Source organism: Leguminivora glycinivorella, chromosome 12 (genome assembly GCF_023078275.1).
Source record: "Leguminivora glycinivorella isolate SPB_JAAS2020 chromosome 12, LegGlyc_1.1, whole genome shotgun sequence".
NCBI lineage: Eukaryota > Metazoa > Arthropoda > Insecta > Lepidoptera > Tortricidae > Leguminivora > Leguminivora glycinivorella.
Genome location: NC_062982.1, coordinates 13,179,518 through 13,205,881, shown reverse-complemented (window position 1 = coordinate 13,205,881; position 26,364 = coordinate 13,179,518). Strand labels below are relative to the sequence as shown.

Genomic DNA, 26,364 nt, shown 5'->3' with positions numbered 1-26,364 from the left:
TATTTGAAATTAACCAATGAGCTGACAGTTGATTTTTTGGTTTGCTTGTAGGTAATGTGATTTTTTATTGAAATTGTGTTTATACAAGACGAATATGACTTAACTTAATTATTGTGTTACAGTGAAAAGTGCAGTGTATAGTGTGGTATAGTATTGGTGCGAGAGTGAGTTTTAATGAATGTGTATAGAGCGCTTGTGCATACCGTCATCAATATGTACCTATCTAAAAATGGTCGCAACATAACATAAAAGTTAGGTTTCACTTCAGCTATGTGAAGAATTTACAGGTATTAATAACTTAATCTATACTTACTAGCAGTGTTGGGCAAAAAGTCATTGAATTACAAATTGCAATTACAAAATGGACGGACGACAAGAGGCTGGACCAACGAATATAAGGCTGGACGGACTCACTCTGATTCCACGAAGGAGGGGACGCTGTCTCTTGTAGGACTCTGTGACCCGCGCTCTGAGTCGTACCTGGTTCAACAGATCTCCATCTCAGTACAGTGAGGGAGTGCTTATATACACCCTGTTTTTATTGAATTCCGTTAACTTTAAGGGAAGGTTCTCTAAGAAACTTGCGTCCTAACTCTTACGGTTATCGAATTATTAAAAAAATAATTTAATTACTGAACACGTGTGTGGCATCCCTTACCAGTTCCATGTTATTTGTTTTGACATTTGCCGTCAGACACTTGACACTGACTTTAATGTTATGATTACGGTCCTCTCACACTAATTAACCCTTAAATGCATGACCTTGACAAAGATTTATTCAAATTTGAATTTTGACATGCTGTCAATAGAGTCAAAAATGCATGATGCATATATGCATTTAAGGGTTAATTCATTTATTATGTACGGAGAGGAAAAAACAATTTTTCGAATTTAACGAAAAGCGATATACAGGGTGGTTCCTGATGATGAACCTAACTGCGTGTAGAATTTAACGGAAAACAATAAAAACACGGTGTATTATTGTTTAACAAATAACAAGACCAGTCTTCTTCTTCCTACCCTAATCCCACGTTAAGTGGGGTCGGTACAACTTGTTCTCCTCATACTTTTTCTTCTATCTTTCGTCATCTCAGCACTCACATCTTTCTTTCTCATATCCTCTTTCACACGATCCTTTAATCATGGTTTGGGTTTACCCCTCCTTCATCCACCAACATTCATATCTAACATTATTTTGCCTATCTATCACACTTGTATCATGTAATAAAGCATGTTAATGTTGCCTTATATAACAATCCAACTTGGAGTCAGCAATACTATTCGCGTAACGCCTTTACAAAAGTTCTATGTGGATTGTCGATAGATATTTAGCTTTTCACCTACTTCAAACATATCAGTTGGTAATATGCGTTAGGTACTTGGTAAGAAATGATAATATTTAATTTCATCCTTTTCGGAAAAAATGCCGAGAACGAAGAGTTAGGGTTCGAACCAGATATCATCGGTGAAACGAAAGCCCACAGACTTCGCTGGTTCGGTCACTTAGAATGGGAAACGATCGGGCTGTCATGTCAAGAGAGCGTTCTTGGGTCGACCGGTTGGTGGCCGGCCGGCGGGTTGACCCAGGTATCGCTGGGAGGACAGTGTGGCTGGCTGGCAAGAGGCTGCGCAGGATTGGGACAGGTGGCGATCTCTCATTTCGGAGGCCAAGATTCACTTTGGATCACTGAACCAAAATAGTTAGTTAAGTTCTTTTCGAAATCGGTTTATCTTTTTTTTGTAAACAGTTTTTAAATATATATTTCTTTATTGTCCCTATAGTTATTTTTACCGGCAAATTAAAAATATTTCGGCTGCTTCAAGAGATTTAATGAAATCTTCTTGTGAAGGTTTGTTGCTTAAATTATACACCGAATACTTTTCATACAAACATTTATTTATGTTTACAATTTATAATACACAAAATAATCTGCACAAGCAATTACTCAGACTCTTTGGATATTACCTCCAAAGTTAATTACGATTTAAATATAACCATAAATATTAAATTAATCTAGGACCTAGTAATAAATAGTACTAAGAATGTTCAGTCCTCAGTGAGAATTGTGTGACAAGTTTAGTAGGGAGAAAACTTTCCCGTGATCTGTGAGATCCAGTCTAGATAATGAGCGACTTTCACGTAGACGCCGGGTACGCCGGGCTGACCGCAACCGATACCCCACGACACGACTCCGACCAGCTGCCATGTGCCACCGTGCTCGCACACCAGCGGGCCGCCACCGTCACCTTTGCACGCATCCTTGCCCTCTTCGCCACCGGCGCACAAGAAACCGGGGTTCAATTCGTAGTTGTAACCCAATCTCGTCTGTCTAAGCTGATTCTGGCAAACACCGTGCGGTAGAATCGGAACATCGACCTCCTTTAGTATGTTCTGGTATTTTCCGTTGTCGCCAAAAGCGTCTTTGCCCCAACCAGTGGTCCAACATCTCTGGCCGGCGTAGTCAGTGTATTTATCGGGCAGGCAAGCTGGGCTGATGTGCGGGTATTTGGTCCAATCGACGGGTTGTTCTAGCTTGAGTATAGCGAGATCATTGTCTAAGGTACCAGCGTAGTACATTGGGTGCACGTGGACGGAGAGTACATCTCTCTCGACGTAAGGGAAGAATTCGACGTCATGGTTAACATCCCATTCTCCAAGGCGCACTCGTAGCTCGAAGCCTTTGTATCTGTAATACAAACATTCTTATGAGTTTATGCAGTTTTTAATTTGACAACTCGGAATTGCTAAAAAAGGTGTAATTTATGAAATGATAATTAGTAAGCACGTATTCAAAAATACATTTAATTACTTACGATTTAACGCAGTGAGCAGCAGTCATAATGTGGGATCCGTCAATTAAAGTTCCGCCGCAAACATACACAGATTCTTTAGGGTCCTTCTTTAGAATAGCCACTTGCCACGGGTATTCTCCAAATTCACTATCACCATCAACGTATGAAGGAGTCTTGATTCGTCCATTAATACCCTGGGAATGCCTGACACCACATTGACCGCGGTTGGCTGCTTGAGGACGGAATGGTTTACGGCAGCAAACTTGATTGGGTCTGCATTGTTGTACTTGAGGTCGGTTACCGAAATATCCTTGACGCTGTGGAAAAAAAGGAAACATTTTATATTTCTGTACTTTATAAATAGGTACTTAGTATTCATATGAACTGGAGGAGGAATGAGGATGGGTTACCTCTTCGATTTTTTCGCTTTTAGATTGCTCAACAGTGACTTCCCTCTTCTTTCTATTCTCAGGAAAGCGGACTGTTTGGCTTCCCCGGTTTGCCCCAGGACCGTTAGGAAGGGAAAGGGAACGAGAGTATCCATAGCGGCCTGCATATTTTCCTTGCATTCTATCTACACTAGCATTGGCGGTTCTTCCGAACCCGTAACTGTCATATCCATTTTCATAAGGATTATGGAAGTCAGTCCCTTCGTTATGATTAGTATTATCATCATCATAATAGTCATCATTACCAGCTGCCGCTGTAGGCGGAGCATTGAATTGATTTTGTTTAAAATAACCGGCCTCAGCGTAGCCATAGTGGGGAGAATACACTGGCCCGAAAGTATTGTGCGGCGGGCGCGGGAAATGATTTTCATATTGGGGTTCAAAAGGAGGTCCATGCGGTCCGTAGTGGGGCCCATGTGGTTCGTAATGCGGTCCGTGTGGTATGTGGGGACCATAGTGCAGTGCAGGTTTATGGTGATAATACTCATGATGGTGAGGATTGTAATGGTGATAATGTTCGTGCTTATTTAACAAATATTGTTTTTTCTCGTGGAACAAAGTGCCAATTTTATTGACAACATGTTCATTAGGTGTTACGTGCAAGTTTACAAAGGGTTTGACAATCTTTTCACCGTAATCATTTTTGGTAACTTGTACGGCTAGCAACGGATTAACGGAGACGAGGCCTAGATTAAGACCGCCGCTGTTTAAGGCTGGACCATAGGGATTCTGGAGGGGATTTGAGTTAAAAGGATTGACGGGGTAACCACCATGGGAAGGCTGGGGCAACCCAAAAGAAACACCAAACGTGGGCTGCACTTGTTTGTTGCTTTGGCCGCCATTGCCGCCGTAGCCGGCCAGTCCAATGAGGCGCTGCAGTAACATTTACTTTGTCAATAAGTATGTGAATGTTTTATGAGGTGTTAGCATTATGTCAGTGCCCTTTGTTTAGTTGTTCTTTTGGAAGTGGTCACAAACAGTCTTAATGATTTATGAAAATTCTAGTTAGTGTTAATATCTGTATGTGACAACTTTATGTTACCCCAGTTATTGGGTGGGTTCATGTAGGCATTTAATAGTTGGGTCAGTAGAATTCAATAAATGGAAATGGATTGTAGTGGTTTTAGTCACATAAAAAATAGGTGTTACTACAAAGTACATTTTGAAACTTACCGGTTCAGCTTCCTTTTCAATTTTGTCTTCTTTTTCGTTCTTGGTTTCACGCTTGCTTACTTTCTTAACGCTGGCTTCAGTCGTAGTTGTTTCGGTTTTAGTTTCGTTTGCGTCAGCATTAGTGATATTGTCTATTTGTTCGTCCGTGAGAGCAACTATCTCACTTCCTTTGTTACGAGGATCGATAGGCAGGTACAGATCATCTCTGCGGCCAATGATCTCTTGGCTGGGACATTGGTCGTAATTGACACAGACGCATTCAAATCCTTGGGCTTTGGCTTCATGATAGTTTTCCTGATAAGAGTCACCCTGTCCAAAAGTGGCCGGGCCTTGTTGGTACAAATTGTTACCAGATCCTACATGCAATTCTTTCTTATAAAATTCGTTGTTGTGGGAGGAAAACGCGCCCAAGGTGTTGCCGTATTTCTGAGCATCAAAATCAGAGTTGGAGTATTGGTTCGGCAAAGACTGAGATAAAAAGCTGTTTCCCTTGTTACCGTTACTGTTTCCCTTGTTACCATACTGAGAGCCATAGATTGTGTCAGCTTCATACACTGGTTTGCTAATAGGTGAGAAACCGTCGGTCATAGGTTTAAAGCCACCAGAGCTGAAGCCGCTGTAGTCGCCGCCGCCAGCGGTGATTATGTCGGTCTGTTGCTGGGAGAGAGATTGAGCACCAAGGTGTCCTACGGACCCAACCGGTATGGCAACAGGCTTGATTATCACTTTAGGGTCTTTGTCGCCATCACTGTGTACATAGTGATGGTGGACATGTTGTTGTACAACATCGGTTTTTGTGTTGGTTTGCGTCGGAGGGACTTTGTTGTAATGTGGTTTTGTGTTTTCGAAGTTGTATGGGCTCTCGTTTGCATAGGCCGGGGGTCTGGTTACATAGTTTCCTTCGCTACCACCGTACAATCCATTGCTTTGTGAGAATTGGAAGTTGCTACCGGAAACCTGTCCGTACTTTTCAGAGAATCCAGGGCGTACATTGGGCGGTCCTCCATATCCAACTCGCTTTGGTGGGATCTTTTGGGGACGTGACAAGTAAGGTGGCATGGGTTTGGCTGGTCCATATGCTCGGGGAGGTCCTCGGATTGGGATGGAAGCAATCGGCTTGCCAATAGGTTTGATGTCAACTGGTTGGGCATAAATCAGTTCATCTGGTGACAAGAAGCGCTTTTCTTGGGTTTCTTCTTCATCACACTGAAATGGAAAAAAAAATCGTTATAGCAAATGTGTATAACAATAAAAGTAGTATAATCAAGAATAACTATAATCATAATCGCAAATGGAACTTACTTGAATAAGACCCAGAGTGCAAAGACGGCCTTTGATCAAATTTCTTGCTTCAGCATCATCTCCAGAGTCCAATGCTTCCTTAATAGTGGGATCGCTGTAAACATCGTCGAATCCGCCCAGACTCCTGCCTTGTTGTTGTCTGTTGCTGACTAGCTCGTCCACGATGTCGTCCAGCACCGTGCCAGCGGAGTCGGAGCTTTTCTTGTCAGCATCGGCAGCTTGTTCGCCTTCTAGCAACTCAGTGGGTTTTTCTTCAGGTTCTGCGTCTTTGTCTTTAGCATCACCGCCCCATGACCACTCAGCTGTCGTGCTGGCTATAGCCAATGCTAGTAAAAGACTCGTTATCGTAAACCACCGCATGACCTGAAAAAACAAAAGTTCATATTGAGTCGATGACAACATTAGAGGTGATGTGATCCTCGTTTAGCCTAGTACGTCGTTTCGAAACTGCAGTGGGCGGAGAATCACTTTTACTTTCGCGGACAGAGTTTGTTGTTAACTTGTTATGTAAGCCTCCATAATGTCAGTGCTCTGCGCCCGCGCCGCCGAGCGGTTCAACCGCCGTGCGCTCGCGAAAGCACTTCACTCTCACATCTTGCAGCATTAAGTTATTTGCAAGTTTCATTGAAATTGTGGCGTTTGCTGTGTATTTTAAGCAAATAGACATATTAAGAATATACTGTTTATACGTAATCGTTTATACAAGTACCTCAATAACTTCTGTAATAATGCGGTCACTGGCTAACCATTTAACAAGCGCAGTACGTAATCAATGACTAATCAACATTTGATTAAAAAACAAGCAGTAAAAGAGAAATCTCAAATATTTTATTCCCATATGATTTTTTCATGTGGATGATACCCATGTTTTTATAACAAATGCCAAGCTTGTCATCATTTATTCTAAGAAAGAAGTTTTAAAATTATGTATTGGTGTCGTCTATTGTTTTGATTTTATGGAGGAAAGTGTGATTTGGGTCATTGTCACCCGAAAACCGGCGCAAGTTGTATTGATATGCGCGGCCGGCGCCAGCGCCGATGCTTCATGTTACTGTAACACTATAATGCGTTATGCAACTCTCGCCCGGTCGATCTTTGCGCAACTTCGTAACGTAACAAAGGGCCTTACGTCTGGATCTGGATGATCTGGAGTGTAACTTTTACTGATTTGCAATTCATGCTATTTTTGTCTATAATTTTCGTTATTAGAACCTAGTTAAAAGGCCAATCAATTAGAGCTAATACTAGGAAGAAAATTATTTATGATATTTAAATATGTTTTTAAGTTAAGTTATATAAATGTTATATTATTTAATGTTCAATAATTTTGAAATAAGTAATTACGTATTTTCTTCTTTTCTAATGTAGCGGTTTGTAAAAGGACATTAGATAGATACTATGTAATAATAAAATGTGTTAAATTATACAAGCGTAAGAAAATCGGGGACCTATACTTAACTTACAATAGCCGTTTGTTATTGTTTTAACAAAAGATAATAATTTAATTGCCCATTTACTGTTGATTGATCTCCAGATATCATTGTGTTTAAAGTCACAAATGAATCGCGCTCAGTGAAATGGAGAAATCCTGGGAAACATTTCCTTTATTGGAGTTGTACATATTTTATCTTATGAAAGTTATTGTCCGTAGTTTAAGTGTGACGTTGGTTGTAAGTAAACGTTAAATACTTTGCGTGTAGGTACTTATAAAAGTTGTGAACTCTATAGAAACAAATTTCTTATCTCTAGGCAGAATTATATTATAACATAATACCTACCAATTGTTTTCTAGGAAATTACTAATGCAAAATTATAAAGTCCGATCATGCCGGGAGTGAAAGTGGCTGCATCTCGGGATCACGTGTTAGGCGTTTAAGGTTCACTTTTTAGCACTGGGTTAGGAATTTTTTTTTCGGTAGCATCTGCGGTTAATGCAACCACTTACACCCCGTTAAAAATGTTAGGTATATGTAAATATATGTAAAATCACTAAACTGAATCCACTTTATAACAAACTTACTATTTCACTTTGTTTATCACTGTTTGACCAATATAGAGTTATATGTCCTAAACTGTGTACGCCACTTCACCGGCGCACTGTTTGCGTCCGAATGACTGCAACATCCACCACTGCCACGCTTTATACTTCGACCGACCTAAAGATGCATGAGCTCAGATTTTGTAAGACACCCGCCGAGCCCTCCTACCAATGAACTCGATTTTTTCTTGCCGTCTCTCAAAACGCCATGTCTTTTATATCTCTGCGCGATCGCAATCATTTTCGGTTAGTTGTCTTGGTACAGGCAATGACGCACATAGCGTCATTGATCAACCCTTGGTTGGTTCATTCATGGCGCGGAGACGTTAGGCAATTGGGGTTTCAACCAGGTCGCGTTTACGGATCTCGTGCTTCGACTAGGAAGGAATATACAATCGGTATTGTAAAATCCATTGTTTTGTCATGGCCCTGCAAAAGTCATCATGTAAATGAATCTTTAATGCATCGTTATGGCTGAGTCAAAGTGTTTTTAAATATAGTTTGATCGATAAGTTCTACGATTAAATAGATCGAACAAAAGTACATACCTACATGTTTTTAATCTAGTTTGCGGAAATATTGGCTAATCTTGCTAGTTTGATGAGAGTTGTGTTAGCTTACCTATATGGGTGCCCGGTAATTAATGGACAACCTTTTAACCACCAAGAGGGCACCTTATACTGGTCCAGAAAATCGACATTAAGGTTTAGTAAAAGTCGCCTGCTTTTCGATATTTTCACTTTTTGAAATTTTAGGTAAAAACCTAACCTTCAACTGGAATAATCTCGCTCTTAATGATTATTAACGGCAAAATCATTTTCGTGAAATAATAGCTATCATGTGTTGTACCGTTTCTGATTCAGTATTAAGTAAGCTATTATCCTGGAAGTTGGCCACTTTAATTTCCATACATTTTTTTTTCACCAAAGGCGATTGAACTTGCAGAAAATGTTAGTTTAATAGTATTTTTTTTAATTAAGGCCTAATTACAAAAAACTGCAGTGACTGTGATGAGATTTTAATGTCAGTCAGTTAGAAGCACTATTTGGGAATATTTTTCAAAAAACAGAATGTAAAAATCTTTTTATTTGTGGCCTCCACGAACATTCGAGTGGAATTAGGAACCAAAAAACCTAAAATTTTAAAAAGTGTGAAAATCTCGAAAACCTGGCGACTTTTACTAAACCTTAATGTCGATTTTCTGGTCCAGTATAAGGTGCCCTCTTGGTGGTTAAAAGGTTTCCATTAATTACCGGGCACCCTGTATATGGTGTAAGAGTGACATTTTTTTTGATATTTTGAGAAGTATAGAATTTAAATTCAACTTTAGGTTGAAATCGAAGGTCAGAAAATATAAATGAAACCGCTGAACATTCTTATAAGCAGCTGTTAGGTAATATTAATTGTATAAAATAAACTCATTTACCTAACTTATTCTTTCTTGTCATAGAAAGGAGAAAATAAATAGTTTATAGATAGAATAGATTTTTTTAAATATATTGTTTTACTTTAACAAAGAATCAAATCAAGTCAAGACCTAAACAGAGACTTTATTAGGCTTTTTGTCTGTTTATCTGATATAATTATTATGTTAACAATACGAAAAAAAAAAATACTTAGAATGTTTTGCACCGTGCACCACACGCCTAGCCAGAACTGCCAACAACAACCCGTGTCGCCAATAAGCTATCTATTGTTATTCAATCTAAGGACCACACGCAATTATCTAAGGCATAATACGGCAGTTTACGTAACGATTGCGAACAGGTCCTGCCTTATGCGCCCGCGCCGCTTTCCCTGGATCATCCATTAAACCTTCTAAGGAGATGTGACCTACTGACATCACCGTAATTACCTAAATCGATATAATGTGATCACATTTGATAAATTTTCGCAATGCCTAATGGCAAGTGTAACAAAATTTAACAACCAGCGCCTGTCCATAATAGTAAACATTATTTGTTTATGTTTACGTTTGCATTCTTTAGAAAATGTAGTCCAAATGCACATACTTCCTATTAACTGGAAGAGTTCCCTCTTAGGGATAAATTCGCCTTGGTACTATAATCTGCTCTTTCTGTGTTACGTATTGTTTGTTTTTGGTTGTGATACATACAATAAAGTGTTTACTTATTTACATCTAAAAATATTTAATAAGAACCTACTTCTTGAAGACTAAAATCTATATGTGGTGGTCAGTTAAATATCATTTTATGACATGTTATTTTTGATTTTGTCACTTGTTGATATGGTAACTTTAAACATTAAGTTTGATTACTTCTTGATGATATGACATATTTGCATGACATGTATTATGTTACGGACCTGCCTGTGTGGTGACGGGTTAAGAATTTCACCACCCCCTTTCTTCCCGTGGGTGTCGTAGAAGGCGACTATGGGATATGGGTTAAATTGTGGCGTAGGCGAGAGGCTGGCAACCTGTTACTGCAATGTCACAGTTTCGTTTTCTTTCAACCCCTTATTTGCCAAGAGTGGCACTGAAGCTTTAGTAGTTTCATGTGTTCTGCCTACCCCTTTATGGGATACAGGCGTGATTGTATGTGTGTTGTATGTGTATGTGTATTATGTTAATTTTTTTTTTTAGCTTAACTTAAAAAACTGATGACCATGGTCATGAGTATCTACTTAAGCTGATAAAAAGAGTTAAAACATGATAAATGTAGTTTTAACAATGAGAAAAGTAAAAATAGAAAACTTCATACAACTCGCTTCACACACCATGTTAATATTATAATACAAAAGACTTCAACGCGCGGTCGCACTCTCTCGCACGTATGTATGTATAATTTAATTGTAAAATTATGTTCGATAGCTTCGAATGTAAGTTTTTGTTTGTAAATAAATGATGCTGAATTATACTAGCTACACTGATCTTCAAGAGATTTGAGATAGGTACATATTCTTTAAATATGTTCTTCTCAAATATCTACTTAATTATTATTATTTGGAAGTTTTCAGATTATTTTACTTAATTCACAGTAACTACCGGTACTCCTTGGTAATATTAATAATTAAAATAGAACAGTGATTTCATTTTCATTCATTTGTGTTGTTAGGATTGACCCAAATAATAAGTTTATATTTAATAATTAATTTAGAGATAACCTTCTCATTCTTCGGAAAATTATATTTCGCTGCCATCTTTTATTTTTTGGCAAAAAATCCAGTTATCGATTGGCATGAATCTTTTACCTTAAACCTTGTTTATTTTTGTTATTATAATTTGGCATTGACCCAGTAGAGTTCTACGAAGCAGGATCCGCGTTTGCCCAAGAGGGGTTTTCCGAGAGGCGGCGCGGCTTGCGCAAGAGTTCGCTGAACCATTTCTATGTCTATTACTTTGATTAGAGGTTGCGTGCTCGGTACATGTTATTGTTACGTTATATTAATACTACCCAATACAAAGTTGTTATGGGCCTGTTTGGTTTATGATAAACGAATGAGATAAATCGTTTTTGTCACAGGTTATGTTTTATTGTAATTACTAATTAGATATTATGTACATGCTTGAATTTACCACGGGGCTTCAACAATTTCTGTAAGAGCATGTAAGAGTGTCCGAAAATATTTGATACATATTAGCGACTCGCCTTCGCACACGGCTATTACACAAATACACATACACCCTGTTTTTATTGAATTCCGTTAACTTTAAGGGAAGATTCTTTAGTTCAAATACAATTACAATCAATTTCTCTAAGTAACTAGCCTCTTAGCTCTTAGTGCGTTTTCACATTATCCGATCCGATATCGGATGTCGGAAGGATTTCAATAGAAAAAATCCGAGATGGCGCCTGTAATGTATGGGATATCGGTCCGACATCCGATATCGGATCGGATAATGTGAAAACGCACTTATACGGTTATCGAATTATTAAAAAATAAATAATTTAATTACTGAACACGTGTGTGGCATCCCTTACCATCTTCCTAATGTTATTTGTTTTGACATGTGCTGTCAAACACTTGACAATGACTTTAATTGCATGATTAAGGTCCTCTCCCACGAATTAATCCATTTATTATGTATGGAAACAAAAAAAAAATTTCGAATTTAACAAAAAGCTAAATACAGGGTGGTTCCTGATGAACCTAACTGCGTGTCGAATTTAACGGAAAACAAAAAAAACACGGTGTTTTGGCAATTTTTTATGATTTACTTTTTTAGGTATCATAAAATGATTGAACTATGAATTTGTAATACTTACCTACTATTATTTTGTCCACAGGATACATGTCCCTGGACTTCGAATAATCGTGAGTCTGCATTTATATATTTTTTCATTTTAAACAGACGAGCATCTTTTTGGTATTTTTTGTCTCTGAAAATGACGTAAAGCTTTCTTGTTTAATATTTTTTACAACCACAATTAGTTTCCAATTTTATACCTTTTTATATATTTATTTGTATTATTGATGTTCTCGATCCATCTAGGAAATAAGACAGCATCAAATGCAAGCTGCACCATCGAAAGAGCATCGAACTCAAGTTCAAAACACCGCCTTGCCCATTTCACCATGTTTTCAAAAAGGTATACGCGTAGTTCAGTCGTGTACGGACATACTACTTTCCGCTTCGTCGCTGCTTATGACGTAACTATGACCAGTGTCCAGCGGTCGTACTACCGGCTACACACAATCGGACGCGTTTGTCTTCTCTAATTACTCATGCTTCTTTCGCGCAAAAGTAACGTTATGTTTTTATTATTACCATGAATATGTAACTTTTATTTTACCTTGTTACGTATGCATAATACTCAGATATCGTCACTACTTTTAAAAAAACTTGTATCTTCGGCTGTCAATGAAAAGAAAATTGTAGTAAGTATGTATGGAATGCATATAGACTTACTGCGTTTTAACTTTGAGGAGCAGCGTGAGATACGAGATTTTTTCAAAGTAGTGACGATATACTCAGTATACACACTTTGTCGGTAAAGTATTCAGACATATCAAAAAAGCCTCAAAGGTCTATTTTTATAACAGAAGACTGAGAAGTCAACTTATTGCTCATACTCTTTTTTTATTAACCCTCGACGCAAAAACGACGGTGTGTTATAAGTTTGACGTGTCCGTCTGTTTGTCTGTCTGTCTGTAGCATCGTAGCTCCCGAACGGATGAACCGATTTAGATTTAATTTTTTTGTTTGAAAGCTGAATTAGTCGGGAGTGTTTTTTGCTAATGCTAAAGCTGAATTAGCTATGTTTCATGAAAATCCGTCCTCTATGTCGGGGGCTTTTTCAAATTTTTAATTTTGTGGTTAGGTTACTTGCCATCTTTTCAGACTGATACTGTGTGTCAGTGCATACTTAGCTTATTCGGTTTTTTTTGTACACTACGACAAACTATCGTGTGACAATAGAATTATTTTATCTAGAGCGTTTTGAGAACGAAACGCTGTTTTAGTATTTAGCCATTTGAATGCAATAGTACTTAGCCATTTGATTTTTTCAAACTACATATGAGCTAAAATTATCGCCTCGTTACGATTTAGGTATTAAAATAAAAAGAAAAATACTTACTTTATCATCTGTCACATCACAGTCATGTGTGTCACGTTCTAACAAGTATGTAAGTGAGAAAATGACGCAAATGCATAACGGGCATTTTCAGAATTTGGGACCCCCCAATTAGCGTAAGTTGTTAACAAAAATTAACTCGCTGTCAGTTTTGTGACGACAATTAAGCATAAAATCTGTCTAAAAATTTACTTTTTTCACATTCTGAATGTAGATTATAAAACAAAAACAATAATTTTATAGAAATTTCATGCTTAGGTAATTATCGTCACAAAACTGTCAGTGAGTTAATTTTTGTTAACAATTTACGCTAATGAGGAGGTACACTCAAAGGTTATGACAGATGGCGCCACTCTATTAGTCCATTGCACAGTTAAAGAATTTCATGCGTAAGAGCGAGAATATATTTTTTTTTCTCTCACACACATATGAATGACAGTGACATGCCTGGGCACTTGCACAGGCGCCGCCTGGCGGAATAAAATGTCAGTGTGCCTCCTCATTGGGGGGGTCCCAAATTCGAAAAATGTCGTAACATGATAGGTGATTAAAACTTGAATTCGATCATACTATCTGGGAGTTTCGACTTCTGGTTCCAAACTAGTCTCGATCTCGGTGGTTTTCATACGCTGTGTGCTGTGTCATCACGGTCGCTGTGTTTACTCTTTTTGCCCCGTGTTCCGCCGGCTGTACCGTTACGTAACCATGTATGTTCTAAGCAAGAAAGCTTGTAATGTAGGGTAATCTTATTGTATTGAACCTTGGCTGTGCTCTACCGGTGGCATATAATTTGAGTGATAATAATGACGGCATTAGAGTAAAAAGACATTTTTTTTCTTTTGCTTCTCTATTGTTAGCTTGCACGTATTGTACATATGTGGTTATAAGTAATGTACAGTTATTAAATGATATTTTACATATTCTACGAATTATTTTTTACCTTAGGGACTAAACATACATCGGCTGATGATGCCTGTATGCAAAAAAAAAAAACTCTGGGTACGTAGCCGAATGGCACAACTCTCACGAAACGCTCACGAAACGAAACGCTCGAAATATCTATCTCTATCGCTCTTTCGTCTTGGCGTGACAGAGCCAGACTACCTTTCGCGGCGTTTCGTTTTCGTTTCGCGTCGCAGAAATGCCATTCGGCTACGGGGCCTGGTTCGAAATATTGTTGATTTCAGTTTCCAAGACATGAATCCAAGAATAATCTTTGTAATGAAGGGTAGCTCTACCCTGTCTAGTCTAGAGGTATAATATTATTAACCAGTTGATAACGCAATACAGAACATATTGTAAGGCACCAAATAGCAAATGTAGCGTGCGAGAAATTACTGGGAACTCATATTGCAACTTCGTACTTCGGGTTTTCCGAATCGGCAGTATTGCAACGTGCGGCGAAGGCCGCGCGCCGCGCGAACTGTTGTTGGAGGGCGTGGAGACGCCTTTACTTCTAAATATCTTGAAAGCATATTGAAATCATCATCGCAAGAAATAACTTTACATAGTTTTTTTTAATAATTTGACGGTTATTTTGAAATTATAATTCTTTCACTCTAGTCTAAATTCCGTTAAAGTTAATAAATTCATTTGCTAATTTACTCATCAGCAGGTAATCTTATTTTATAATTCTGATTATATTAGTATTAAAAAATCAATAATCACGAGCTGCACCAGGCTGTTTAATCTTCGGTCGTTCGACTTATTTGCCGTTTGATTACAAAACGTATCCGCTTGAATGGGCCATTCTTTTTTAAGTTGTCCACCCCACTTTTTGATTTGGAATTTTTTGTGGTTTCCACTCAGAATCGCGAGCTCTTTCAATCCTAATAGAAGAAAAAAAGTGTCCCAAGGTTTTTTTTCCATTCTGTTACCATTTTTTCATACATTTTGTATGACGGTAACGGAATGGAAGGTTTGAAAAATGTATGGAAATCTTGGGACATTTTTTCCTACCAAGGTTGAAAAACCTCGCGATTAATATCGTAAAAAATACCCATGTTACAAAAAAGTGGGATGCACAACTTTGAAAAAAAAAATGGTTTGAATACGAAACGCCACTTGAGCTTTTATTTTTTTTATATCGCTTTAGGGCTCTTCACATAATATGCAACGCACGATCTTACAACGACTCTATTGTAGTCGCTGTGCCAATTCATTTGATGACCTAGATTCGGCCTATTATGCGTCACGTCATAGCGGGCTTCCCGCGCGCTCCCGTCAAGGACTGTAAGCAAAGGACCGTGGGGGAATTATCAAATTGCCTACTTATTAGTATTGTGCATTCACTAACGTTTCTTTGCTAAAGATATAAGTAAGGTACAGCGGAGCAAATCCCGACAGGGGGACAATTGTAACTGATCCATTTTTTCCATTATTACACTATTAAGTTGAGTTCCACATGCATCCACTGAACACGCGTGCCATATATAACCAGTGGACATGCTAATTGATAATGCAAACATTGTAAAACATGAAAAAATGGAGCAGTCTGTCGAAATAGTCCCGCTGTACCTTAAGAAAAACCATAGAAGACTTTTTAAATCTTCTTAGAGTTGAATTTGATACAAGACGGTAGACGGGTACAGTTACTAGAACAGCATGTATGTATTATTTCATATACCGTAAAATGGAGTGGATTGAAAATGTAGGGCGGTGACTTTGTAATTTGTGTTTCTACTCCCGAACTGTTATTCGTCATTTACAGGGTCGTGCATAGATCTTTAAAACCCTACATAAAAGTCATTCCCCAAAGCCAGCGTCCGCGGGCTTTCCGCGCATGCGCGCAGTATCGAAAAAACTGAAAACGCGTTGTTAGGCTTTGTAACCATGGTAATTGTTATAACCAGGGATGTAACGGATGTGGTTTTAACGGAAGCGGAAGCGGAACCAGAAGCGGAAGTTATAGATGTTAAAAACGAAATGAAAAAATACCACATATATATAACATAAACCAAAACTACTTAAATTACCTAGAACTTTTAGGTGTTTACTGTTCAGCCTGTAATCAGCCTTTAGGCCCACTTAGGTTTTAAAAACGAAAAGAAAAGTTACCTGATATTTTATCTTAAGTACATATATCATTCATTACAATCCAAAAATTTAAATCACCTTGAACTTTAAGATGTTTAATTGTTTAGGTAATCACTAAAAATCACATAAGAATCCTTTTAAACCTTTATTATGCCGGCTGGCAACCTGTCACTGCAATGTCATAGTTTCGTTTTCTTTCAACCCCTTATTTGCCAAGAGTGGCACTGATGCTTTAGTAGTTTCATATGTTCTGCCTACCCCTTTATGGGATACAGGCGTGATTGTATGTATGTATGTATGTATGTATGTATGTATGTATGTATTATGCCGTAAAAGGTTTTAGAAACGAAAAGAAAACTTACTCGTAGGTAGTACCTATAATACAATCCAAAACTAACCAGTAAAAATTATATGTGTAATTGTTAGCACACAATTAAATTTTTAAATTAAATGGAGTGATTATAAAAGAAGTAAACTGTATTTAATAAACAAAAGCTTAGCAGCTTTATCTCCCGGCAGTTTGCTTCTAAGGGGATCGTAGATAAGCCCTGCACCACTGAATAGTTGTTCACTCGCTACTAACTAGGTGGACAGGACAAATATTGGCGCGCAATGGAATGAAGCGATTGATGTTTAGTATCGCAGCACGCGGCAAGCGGAGAGATGAGCGAATGACAGGTATAGACCAGGCCCCGTAGCCGAATGGCATTTCTCCGACGCCAAACGAAAGCGATACGCCGCTGGCTCTGTCGCGCCAATACGCAAGCGCGATAGAGATAGATATCTACTAGCGCTTCGTTTCGTGAGCGTTTCGTGAGCGATTGTGCCATTCGGCTAGCCACCCTGGGTGCGTAGCCGAATGGCACAAACGCTCACGAAACGCTCACGAAACGAAACGCTAGTAGATGTCTATCCCTGTCGCTCTTGCGAATTGGCGCGACAGAGCCGGACTACGTTTCGTTTTCGTTTGGCGTCGGAGAAATGCCATTCGGCTACGGGGCCTGTTGGCCTTTGATGTACGCCGCTCATGTCCCACCGTCGCTATAGGTTCCGACATCCGCTATAACTTCCGTTTGAAAAATAACAGAACCGGAACAGAAGCGGATGTGTAAAACAAAACGGAAGTTCCGCAGAAACGGAAGCAGAAGCAGAGCTCCGTTACATCCCTGGTTATAACGATACTGCGCGCGTGCGCATTTGTCAAAATACAGGAAATCGTGTGAATTACACGAAAGTTATTCAAGAAAACTATTAAAAACTAAGTGCATGGTCGTAGAAAAAGTATTGTATGCAACGGTGTTTAACTGAGTCGAAAAATACTTGTAGCGTCATAATAACAATTTTCGGCTTCGCCTCAAATTGTTACCCACGCCACTCTTCTTTTTTGACCTCCTTTAAACGCCTGTTGCATAAAATACTATTTCAAGCCTTGCTATTAGGTATGAAATGCGTCACTTTTTTTACAGTATATTATTGGGAATATAATATAGAAATGTAAATAGTTACATTAACAGTAATAATTTATAAAAAGTGGCAATTAATTTATGGGAATTATGAGCGTTTAAAAAGTATCAAAGTAATCAAAGTAATCCAAATTTTCCTGTAGCCAACCAAGTTTATGATAGAGATTTTACTGGACCTTAAGATACTAATGTATGGCTTTGGATTTGCTCTAGTGTAGGGTTAAGTCTACGCTATTATAAGTATTATAACGGGTTATTTGTTTAGTTGCTCTCGAGAACATACCACAAAAAGTATTTCGTATAATTTGGATGCTTGAACATCGCTGTCAGATTAAAATTCAAATGAGTGCCGAAACCTAAGCGCCGTGACCACTGCACTGATGTAACTAGTGACTAAGAGCGGATCTTTAGGAAGTTAACCGTTAATTAACATAAACATTCAGTTCACACGAAATTATGCAGCTTTGACGCTTACGAAAATACAAAAGTGACATAAATACATAGCAGTTTTGTAAGGAACCTGCATCAAATAAGGCATCATAGTTATTTTTTATTGTTTTTAATGTTTAATATGCAGGTTTCTCTAATGATGTTCAGGGTAATGAAAGGAAAACTTGATCTCATAAAGCCATATGCTTTTTGAAAGTAAATAAGTATGATATTTTAACTGTACGTAGACAAGCTTAAAAATCGGGCCTTCTTTAGCGCGTACATTGCGTACTCCTGAAAAATTAATTTTTAAATAAGGGCATGTTTTCGTCTGTTTCTATTAGTAAACCGTAATGCCTTGATTTCCGGTTAAACAGTGACCCACTTTCAGATAATTTATAAGAAATCATTTGGTAAAAAATATTGTTTTTGACTTTAATCCATATTTACCTCGCCACTCATATTTCTCCCAGTTACCGGTAGCTTATTCGATTGATCATATATACGAGTAGACAAGTAGGTACAGGTAACATCCATATAACAAGTAATGATGAGATGACGGGTGATAGAGAGAGAGATGTATATGGACGAGGAAGGCATGCTGCGCCGACCCAACCGCATGTGACTGGGATAAGGGCAAGCGAACGATGAGACTAGTAGTAACACATTGATCAAAACTTTTTCGCCGTTAATTTTTGCATGGTTTTATTATGTAATCATCTAAGTAATTAGGCTGAGTGTAAAATCCGGCTTTCGTATCGAAAACAATGCGAAACGCTTCATGTAGCGTGCGCCGGAGCGTGATGGCGCGGGCGCAGGCCCTCGCCGCCTCCGGGAGAAAGCCGCGCGAGTACAAGGATCTGCCTACTGGAGTACCATGTTCAACACTATTGTTTCTTTTTAATTCTAATTGACCGCCAAGAACGCCTAAAGGCGTCGTATGCTGTCGTACCCACGACGCCAGCAACGCCTAAAGTTGCTATGGCGGACGCCGTCAAAGCAATTGTCCTGCTGACAGATAAGGTTTATTTTCGTTATTAACTTATTAAGGCTGCTTTCAAAAAAACGTCAAAATAATGTAAAATTGGTAGTTTTAGTCGGTGAAATACTACACTTTCCGTTATCCAATAGATTTATTTAATTCAAATTTCAGTTAGAGCATCTTATTATCTTGATTTTTATAAGACTGGATTTTTGAAAACCAAGTCACTAAATTAATTATGATTTTTTCTCTAAAGCACGTTTAGAAAAATTCACGCATAGAGCTGGATTAGTCGATCTTATTTGTAAAATTTGGACAATTTTGATAACTAAAACTGGTAAATTTATAATTCGAATACCCTGTACTACAATCTTCTCAGACTACGTTTTTATTATAAGGTTTTAAAAAAGAGTAAACGAGGCTAAGTCGAAATCAATTTTTTTCAGAAATTACCTAAAATTAAGTGACAATTTCTTTAAAAATCTACATCACATCGAAATAATGTTTGTATTTAATGAATCTTCAACGTTTACTTAAATTGCTGATATGCCTTAGTGATTATAAATTGGTATTATTTATTTTTGGCAATTTTTTGAAAACGAGCCTTCACCGGTACAATTATTACCACTTTTAGACATTTTCTTATATTTTGTTTGACCAAGTAGAAACAGTCGTATAATGTGATATATATTTGTAAACTACTCGCAAAGCCCTTTAATTTGATACCACACACGGTATGATCAAGCGCTCCGTTGCGATTTCAATGTTTTTCACACGAAAGCCCTCTTAACTAGTAGAGGTATTGGCGTGTAGAGAGGCAAAGCGTTCAAAAGGTTAATGAAGTATGTGACATAACATTATAGTGAAAGGTACAGTCAACCAATTGGAACCCTAGGCCACTCTACAACCATGTCAAAATGACAAGCAGTAAGAGATTTCTTACAATCTGATTTATAATGTCACTATGACATAGTTCTACAGTGGCCTAGGGTTCCAATTGGTGGACTGTACTGAGACCTGCAAAAAAATACAATTCACAAAAATACATCAATTAAAAAAAACACAAACATATGCTTTGGGTAACAACGTAATATAGTAAGTAGTAATGGAGGCTGATGACATTTCACATTAGGGAATATAAACCCACATTTAAAAAAAAAAAAAGATAATTTATTTTTGAACACTGGCGGCATTGTACCATAAGCTAGAGTCATAGAGCTGCTTAAGTTTGACGTTTCTTTCAATTTGTTTTTGGTCCCGTAGTCAACTACGAACCCTAAGTCCGTTTTCACATTATTCGATCAGATATCGGATATCGGAAAGATTTCAATGGAAAAAATTTAAGATGGCGCCTGTAATGTATGAAATAATCTATCCTACATCCGATATCGGATCGGATAATGTGAAAACGCACTTATAGTTTCGCCATGTCTGTCGGTCCGTCCTTCCGTCCGTCCATCTGCGCATAATCTCAGTGACCGTTAGAAAGCTGAAATTTGGTACCAATACGAGTATGTATATCAATCACGCTGGCAAAGTGGTAACATAAAAAGTGGAAAAAATGTTTTATTAGGGTGTGGGAAACTACGGAACTCTACACTGAGCGTGGCCCGACACGCTCTTGGCCGGTTTTTTCTGTATTTACAAGGGACAAATACATATTATAATTCTGTGAAAAAAATAGCTCAAAAAATTCTACTTGGCGTTATTATTACAATATTACAATTGCTTCGAAGGGTATGAGTTGGCTTTGAAAGTAAAATATTTTTTTTTGCCAGATTTCTTATTCCATTACATACTAAGGGCTCCAATATTGGAGATTTGGCAACCATGAGTGGAGAAAAAAACATCTAGTTTTCATTTTTTTACTATAAGGAAACTACATAATAGCATTATCCTTTCATTCGAATTTTAACACATACTGGTAGAACTTTTACATGTATAAGTGAAATATCACAAATATAATACATACTAGAACCTTTACTTCGTAGGGCTGAGTAGGTACTCGTGAACTTTGTTGCAGCGATATAAGTTCCAGGGTGCGTAGCCGAATGGCACAAACGCTCACGAAACGAAACGCTAGTAGATATCTATCTCTATCGCTCGTGCGTATTGGCGCGACAGAGCCAGACTAACTGGCGCTGACTAAAGCAATATAGTAGACGGTGCGCTACGGCGTAGGGCGTAGCACAGTTCGCGTAGCCGCGAAAGGAATATATAACGCCATCTAGTAGAATCATGTCAAATTACTATGCCTTCACCACGATGAATAACGAAGCAGCGAGGCTCTTCTCCTACTACTACACAAACCAGTCTCATACTTGTACATTCACGCAAACTCTGGGCAACATTCACTTCTACACCTATTTAGAAACAAGTTACTAACAGCGCGGGCTAGATGTCACTACTTAACGAGATAAATATATTTTTTTTATATCAAGTCTTGAAAATAAAGATTGAAATTGTTTCGAAAATGGTGCTTAGATACTGACTCAACTAACGGCTTGGTATATAAATGGGTTTTGTTATAGAAGCCTTAGTACAATAAAAGTAGGTTGAAGTGAGTAGGTGGTGTGAAAGCGACATCTAGTTTCTGTAGGAAACATAGCGTTCTTTTCCTACAGACCTCATAGCAACATAAACTAAAATTATGGTAGGTAAGGTCGTCAAGTTACGAGAACTTCATAGAGATGGCGTCCACTCTAAAGTACTAACATACTGCCGTTAGTCTTTACCCGCGACTTTATCCGCAGAAAACTAGGTGAGCTGCACTTTATTAGTTGTCTCTCATATTAAATTAAGATCTAGGATAAAAGTTAAATAAAATCATTTAATAATGTTTTTTTTATGTGATTCACATACGCAACATCATATGAGCCACTAACGAGGTGCCGGTTCTTGAGTACCCAAAATACCCGCCTCTAAGAACCCCAAGTCGAAGCGAAATGTTGCCAACTATATAGAAATCCCAATAAACCCTATATAAACCAAATTGTTCGGATCATATTTAAATTAACATTTAGAGATGTAAACCGAGAAATAATAGACCCAATCCGGAAATTCTTTTTTTTGTGTTGCTATTAATACATACATATCAAAGAGGATTGAGGGTTATAGAGAGTTATTGTCAAAGTAAAATGTGTAATCACAGTGCATAGACTGCCATCTCTCGACACAGACTTAAAACTTTTGAACGTCAGATTTGACAATTTGGCCCATATTCTTAGCTTAATATGTGTTAAAATGTCAAATATGATTATTAGCGCCATCTAGCCGAGCATCCCCCAAAGGTGTAACGCCATCTAGGCCACGGTACCTTTTTCTCTGTGGCTTTGAGGTACGTTTTTTTCTTAGACTTTATCCGTCTATACGGAGTTACATATCGTCACTACTTTTAAAAAAACTTGTATCTTCGTCTGTCAATGAAAAGAAAATTGTAGTAAGTATGTATGGAATGCATATAGACTTACTGCGTTTTAACTTTGAGGAGAAGCATGAGATACGAGATTTTTTAAAAGTAGTGACGATATGTCTTTGATACATATGCAAAAGCGTTACCAATTTTATGGCGCAATCTATCATCGAGTGCATTGACCATGGCCACGGCAATCATGTAATTAGCAACCACTTTGTCTATTTTAATTATTTAATTGCGGCAGTTTGACATTATTATAGTATCGTTTTGTCGATTAAAAACATTTGAAGTCACAAGATTTGATTATTTTACTTCAAATTTAGAGAAATGAGGAGGAAAGGGGAATTTATTTAAATTGGTAAAATGTTGACGGTAATAAATTGTTTAAAGTTTTGTAGTTTTAGTTACCTAATCCGTATTATCTTTAATTGCTTTTTAGTAATAACTTACCCTACCTTTACAAATACCTAGGTCATTGATTTTGAAACCAGCCAAATTTAATTCATATCTGCTGTAACAAATTCACAATACCTACATATGATTATTCTTTATATTATTCCTAAATACGTTTGGACGCGCAAAACGTCTATAGACATCTTTCTATTATGTCTTGCATAGCGCGCTCGAAAACGTGTTAAATAACAAATAAAACGAAACTACTTATACTTAGAAATGAACAACGTGACATGACAGTTCGTTTTGTATTACATATTAGTACTGAAGCGGAAGTGAGACCAATACCCGCCGGTTTACGTTACAATGTCACGGTACGGCCAGGTTATGGCGCCTTCAAGTTTTTTGTAACTTATCCTTTTTCACACACCGCAGTAAATACATTCTCCGGCCCCGAGAATCGATAATTTTTACGCCGTGTCTTGCGTGGGCGACGGTCGCGCGACCGTCACCGTCGCGTCTCATACTTCCATATCGATAAGGTTTGATTTCGTATGCGTCGCATCGCCGTCGCGCGACCATCGCACGACCGTCGCCCACGTAAGCCACGGCGTTACACTTGTACTGTCAATCATTTGAATCCTAGTTCCTTGTCTTGAGGATTAGTTGTCAAAGTGGACCCCAAGCTCCCATGAGCCGTGGCAAATGCCGGGATAACGCAAGGAGGATGATGATGATGATTGACATGGTGCGTTATTTGCCACAGAAGTCAGTTTGACGTATACTGTGAAAAAGTTCTACAGCAGCCTAGGATTCAAATGGGTTGACTGTAGGTGTAGGGACACTACAGTGTGTTACAACAATACCAGCCAGTACCTTAACTTCCTGAGATTTTTGAACCTTGTGTAGGTTTTATTTATATTTTGCGTACTTAGTACTTACAACATCAATATTATGATTTAATGCACATTATACGTACCTACAACCGATTTAAATATTTATGACTGCAATTTCAAATTATCTGAATATTCTAAGGACGTGTAAATAATTAAGTTCGTGGTAATAGACAAGTAGCCAAGTACACAATAACGTGTCTATTAGAAATGAACACTTCGCTAATACGATGTTTATTATTTAAATTTAAAACAAACAACGAGAGAACAATGAAAACTGGCCATATTTTCAAGACATTTCATATAAGGAGATTCCTTTTCAATCTTTTCATTGATTTGGAGTGTTTTTGAATTGGTAGAATTTGCATTGTAGGTATCTATTAATATTCGTAGGAACGAATGAGTACTTAGTTCTTAATTCGCCATCGCAGGAAACGAATTATTAAATATATTACCATATTATGTGCTTTTCATTAAAATTGCAAAATTAAAGTATGATTAAAGTACCTTGTCAAACACGATATGCAAATCATAGGTATAATTATATGTATGTTTTTTAATTATTGATGGCCGATGTCCTGTTTGGTGGGTAGTGAGGTATTTAGGTATCGTGCCATTGCGGATGTAAATCGAGTACGGAGGAACGCCCTTGGTGAGATAAAACGTGTAAGTGACAATGCTTAGGCGCACTAGTTACGCGTGGGCCAGCCCGATGTCGTCAGCAGTTTGTTGATGGTCATACACAAATGCCAAGCCCCCATTAGCCGTTGCAAGCTCCTGTAATTGTAACTCAACTAGAGCGACCTTTTCGGATCTGATTTCGGCGACGTCTCGCAAGGACGGTTACTTTTGTACTCCTCTACGCCCAAATGGCGATCTCAATAGAGTCATGCATAGATTATTATCGTCTGTATAAATAGTGAGACGAGTCCTAACTGAGCATCAGTCGCCCGCAAGGTGTGAAGTGATCTTATTTCGCTCAAATACAACACAGACCTCTTTCGCTATGAGATCGTTGGTGGTGTTGTTCGCTGTGGTCGCAGTGGCGGTCGCCGCACCTCGGTTGGAGAAGCGGTCGGTGGGTCACACAGTGGCTTACTCGGTGCCGGCGGCGGTGTCTCATCAGTCCAGGGTGGACGTGCGCAGCTCGCCTGCGGTGGTGGAGACGCTTGTGGCCGAGCCGGTGGTAGCCGCGTATGCGGCTCCTGCTGCCGTGGCTTACGCCGCTCCGGCCGCTACCGTGTACGCCGGTGGTTCAGCGGTGTCACATCAGTCCCGCGTCGACGTGCACAGCTCGCCCGCCGTGGTGGAGACAGTGGTCGCCGAGCCAGTGGTGGCGGCTCGCTCCGTGTACGCTGCCCCCTCCGTGTACGCCGCGCCGGCCGTGTATGCCGCTCCGGCTGCCGTGTCCAGCCAGTCCCGTGTGGACGTGCACTCGTCCCCCGCCGTGCTCCAACGCGTGGCGTACCCCTCTGTAGTGGAGGCGCGCTCCGCTTGGGCCCCCGCCGTCTATTCTTCCTGGTAAAGCGATCACAACGACTTAGAGCAAAACTGTGTAGTTTTCATTTCTTACTATGTCATATGTAATGTAAATAATATTAGCTATGTGAGAAATGAAAAGACATAATAAATGTATATATATATTTTAATTGCTTTGTTTTTATTGATAAACGTCTCACGTTTTTGGCTTATACTTACTTTCTTTATACTCGAGATCTAAATGCAATTCTTTATCCAGAGTCAATTTACAATTTACCGTGTCTCGATTCGGTCTAGTTCGTAAATAATCTCCTAATACTTATAATCCTTATTTTTAGGGTTCCGTACCAAAAAGGTACAACAGGAACCCTTATGGTGCGACTCTGTCCGTCTGTCTGTCCGTCTGTCACATTCCTAAATATCTCGAGAACTACTAATGCTATCAACTTGAAATTTGGAATAGTTGTGAACATTGTGAACCTCTACAAATAGAAGGTATAATTTTTTAAATTTATTAATTTTAATTGTAGAAAATGGCCAAAATGAATGGGGGGCAAACTGTAAATTTCAAGTTACTAGGTCAAGTGGGGTATCGTTAGAAAGAGCTCAAATTGAACGTAAATAAACTATTTTTTATAATTTTTTTGTTGTGGAAGAAAAAGAATTTTGAAGGAAAATGTAAAAAAAAATACCGTTCCCCCCCCTTTAACTCCAAAGTTTACCAACGAAAAATTATGAAAATTTTAGGAAACATTGGTTATATGCTAAATATTACAGGAAAAATATAATCGTGTTTGTATCTTGAAAACTTTTTTTTTAATTCACAAAAAACTTTTCAGATTTTTACTTTTAATTTACCCACCTTTGCGGATGTATATAGTACTTCAAATTAATATGAGATGTTACGTAAATCACCTTCTTTCAAATAAAGTAAAAATTGTTTAAATAGGTTAACATTATAAAGAATAATCCCTGAAAA

General features: G+C 38.3%; 2 protein-coding genes across 3 annotated transcripts; one reads left to right on the top strand and one right to left on the bottom strand.

Moving 5' to 3' along the window:
- Positions 1–1,876: 1,876 nt before the first annotated feature.
- Positions 1,877–7,844, bottom strand: LOC125231610. Of its 2 annotated transcripts, XM_048137074.1 has the most exons (6): positions 7,738–7,844; positions 5,718–6,080; positions 4,416–5,621; positions 3,204–4,115; positions 2,815–3,110; positions 1,877–2,687 (listed from the first exon to the last, which is right to left on the bottom strand). In XM_048137074.1, exons 2-6 carry the CDS (start codon positions 6,075–6,077, stop codon positions 2,078–2,080), a joined length of 3,384 nt encoding a protein of 1,127 aa, XP_047993031.1. In that variant the 5' UTR covers positions 6,078–6,080; positions 7,738–7,844; the 3' UTR covers positions 1,877–2,077. The 2 variants fall into 2 exon arrangements, with proteins under 2 accessions (XP_047993031.1, XP_047993032.1); XM_048137075.1 differs by lacking the exon at positions 3,204–4,115.
- Positions 7,845–24,839: 16,995 nt separating this feature from the next.
- On the top strand, positions 24,840–25,555 carry LOC125231614 (cuticle protein 16.5-like). The gene has a single exon (XM_048137078.1). It carries the CDS (start codon positions 24,913–24,915, stop codon positions 25,429–25,431), a length of 519 nt encoding a protein of 172 aa, XP_047993035.1. The 5' UTR covers positions 24,840–24,912; the 3' UTR covers positions 25,432–25,555.
- The last annotated feature ends 809 nt before the right edge of the window (positions 25,556–26,364 follow it).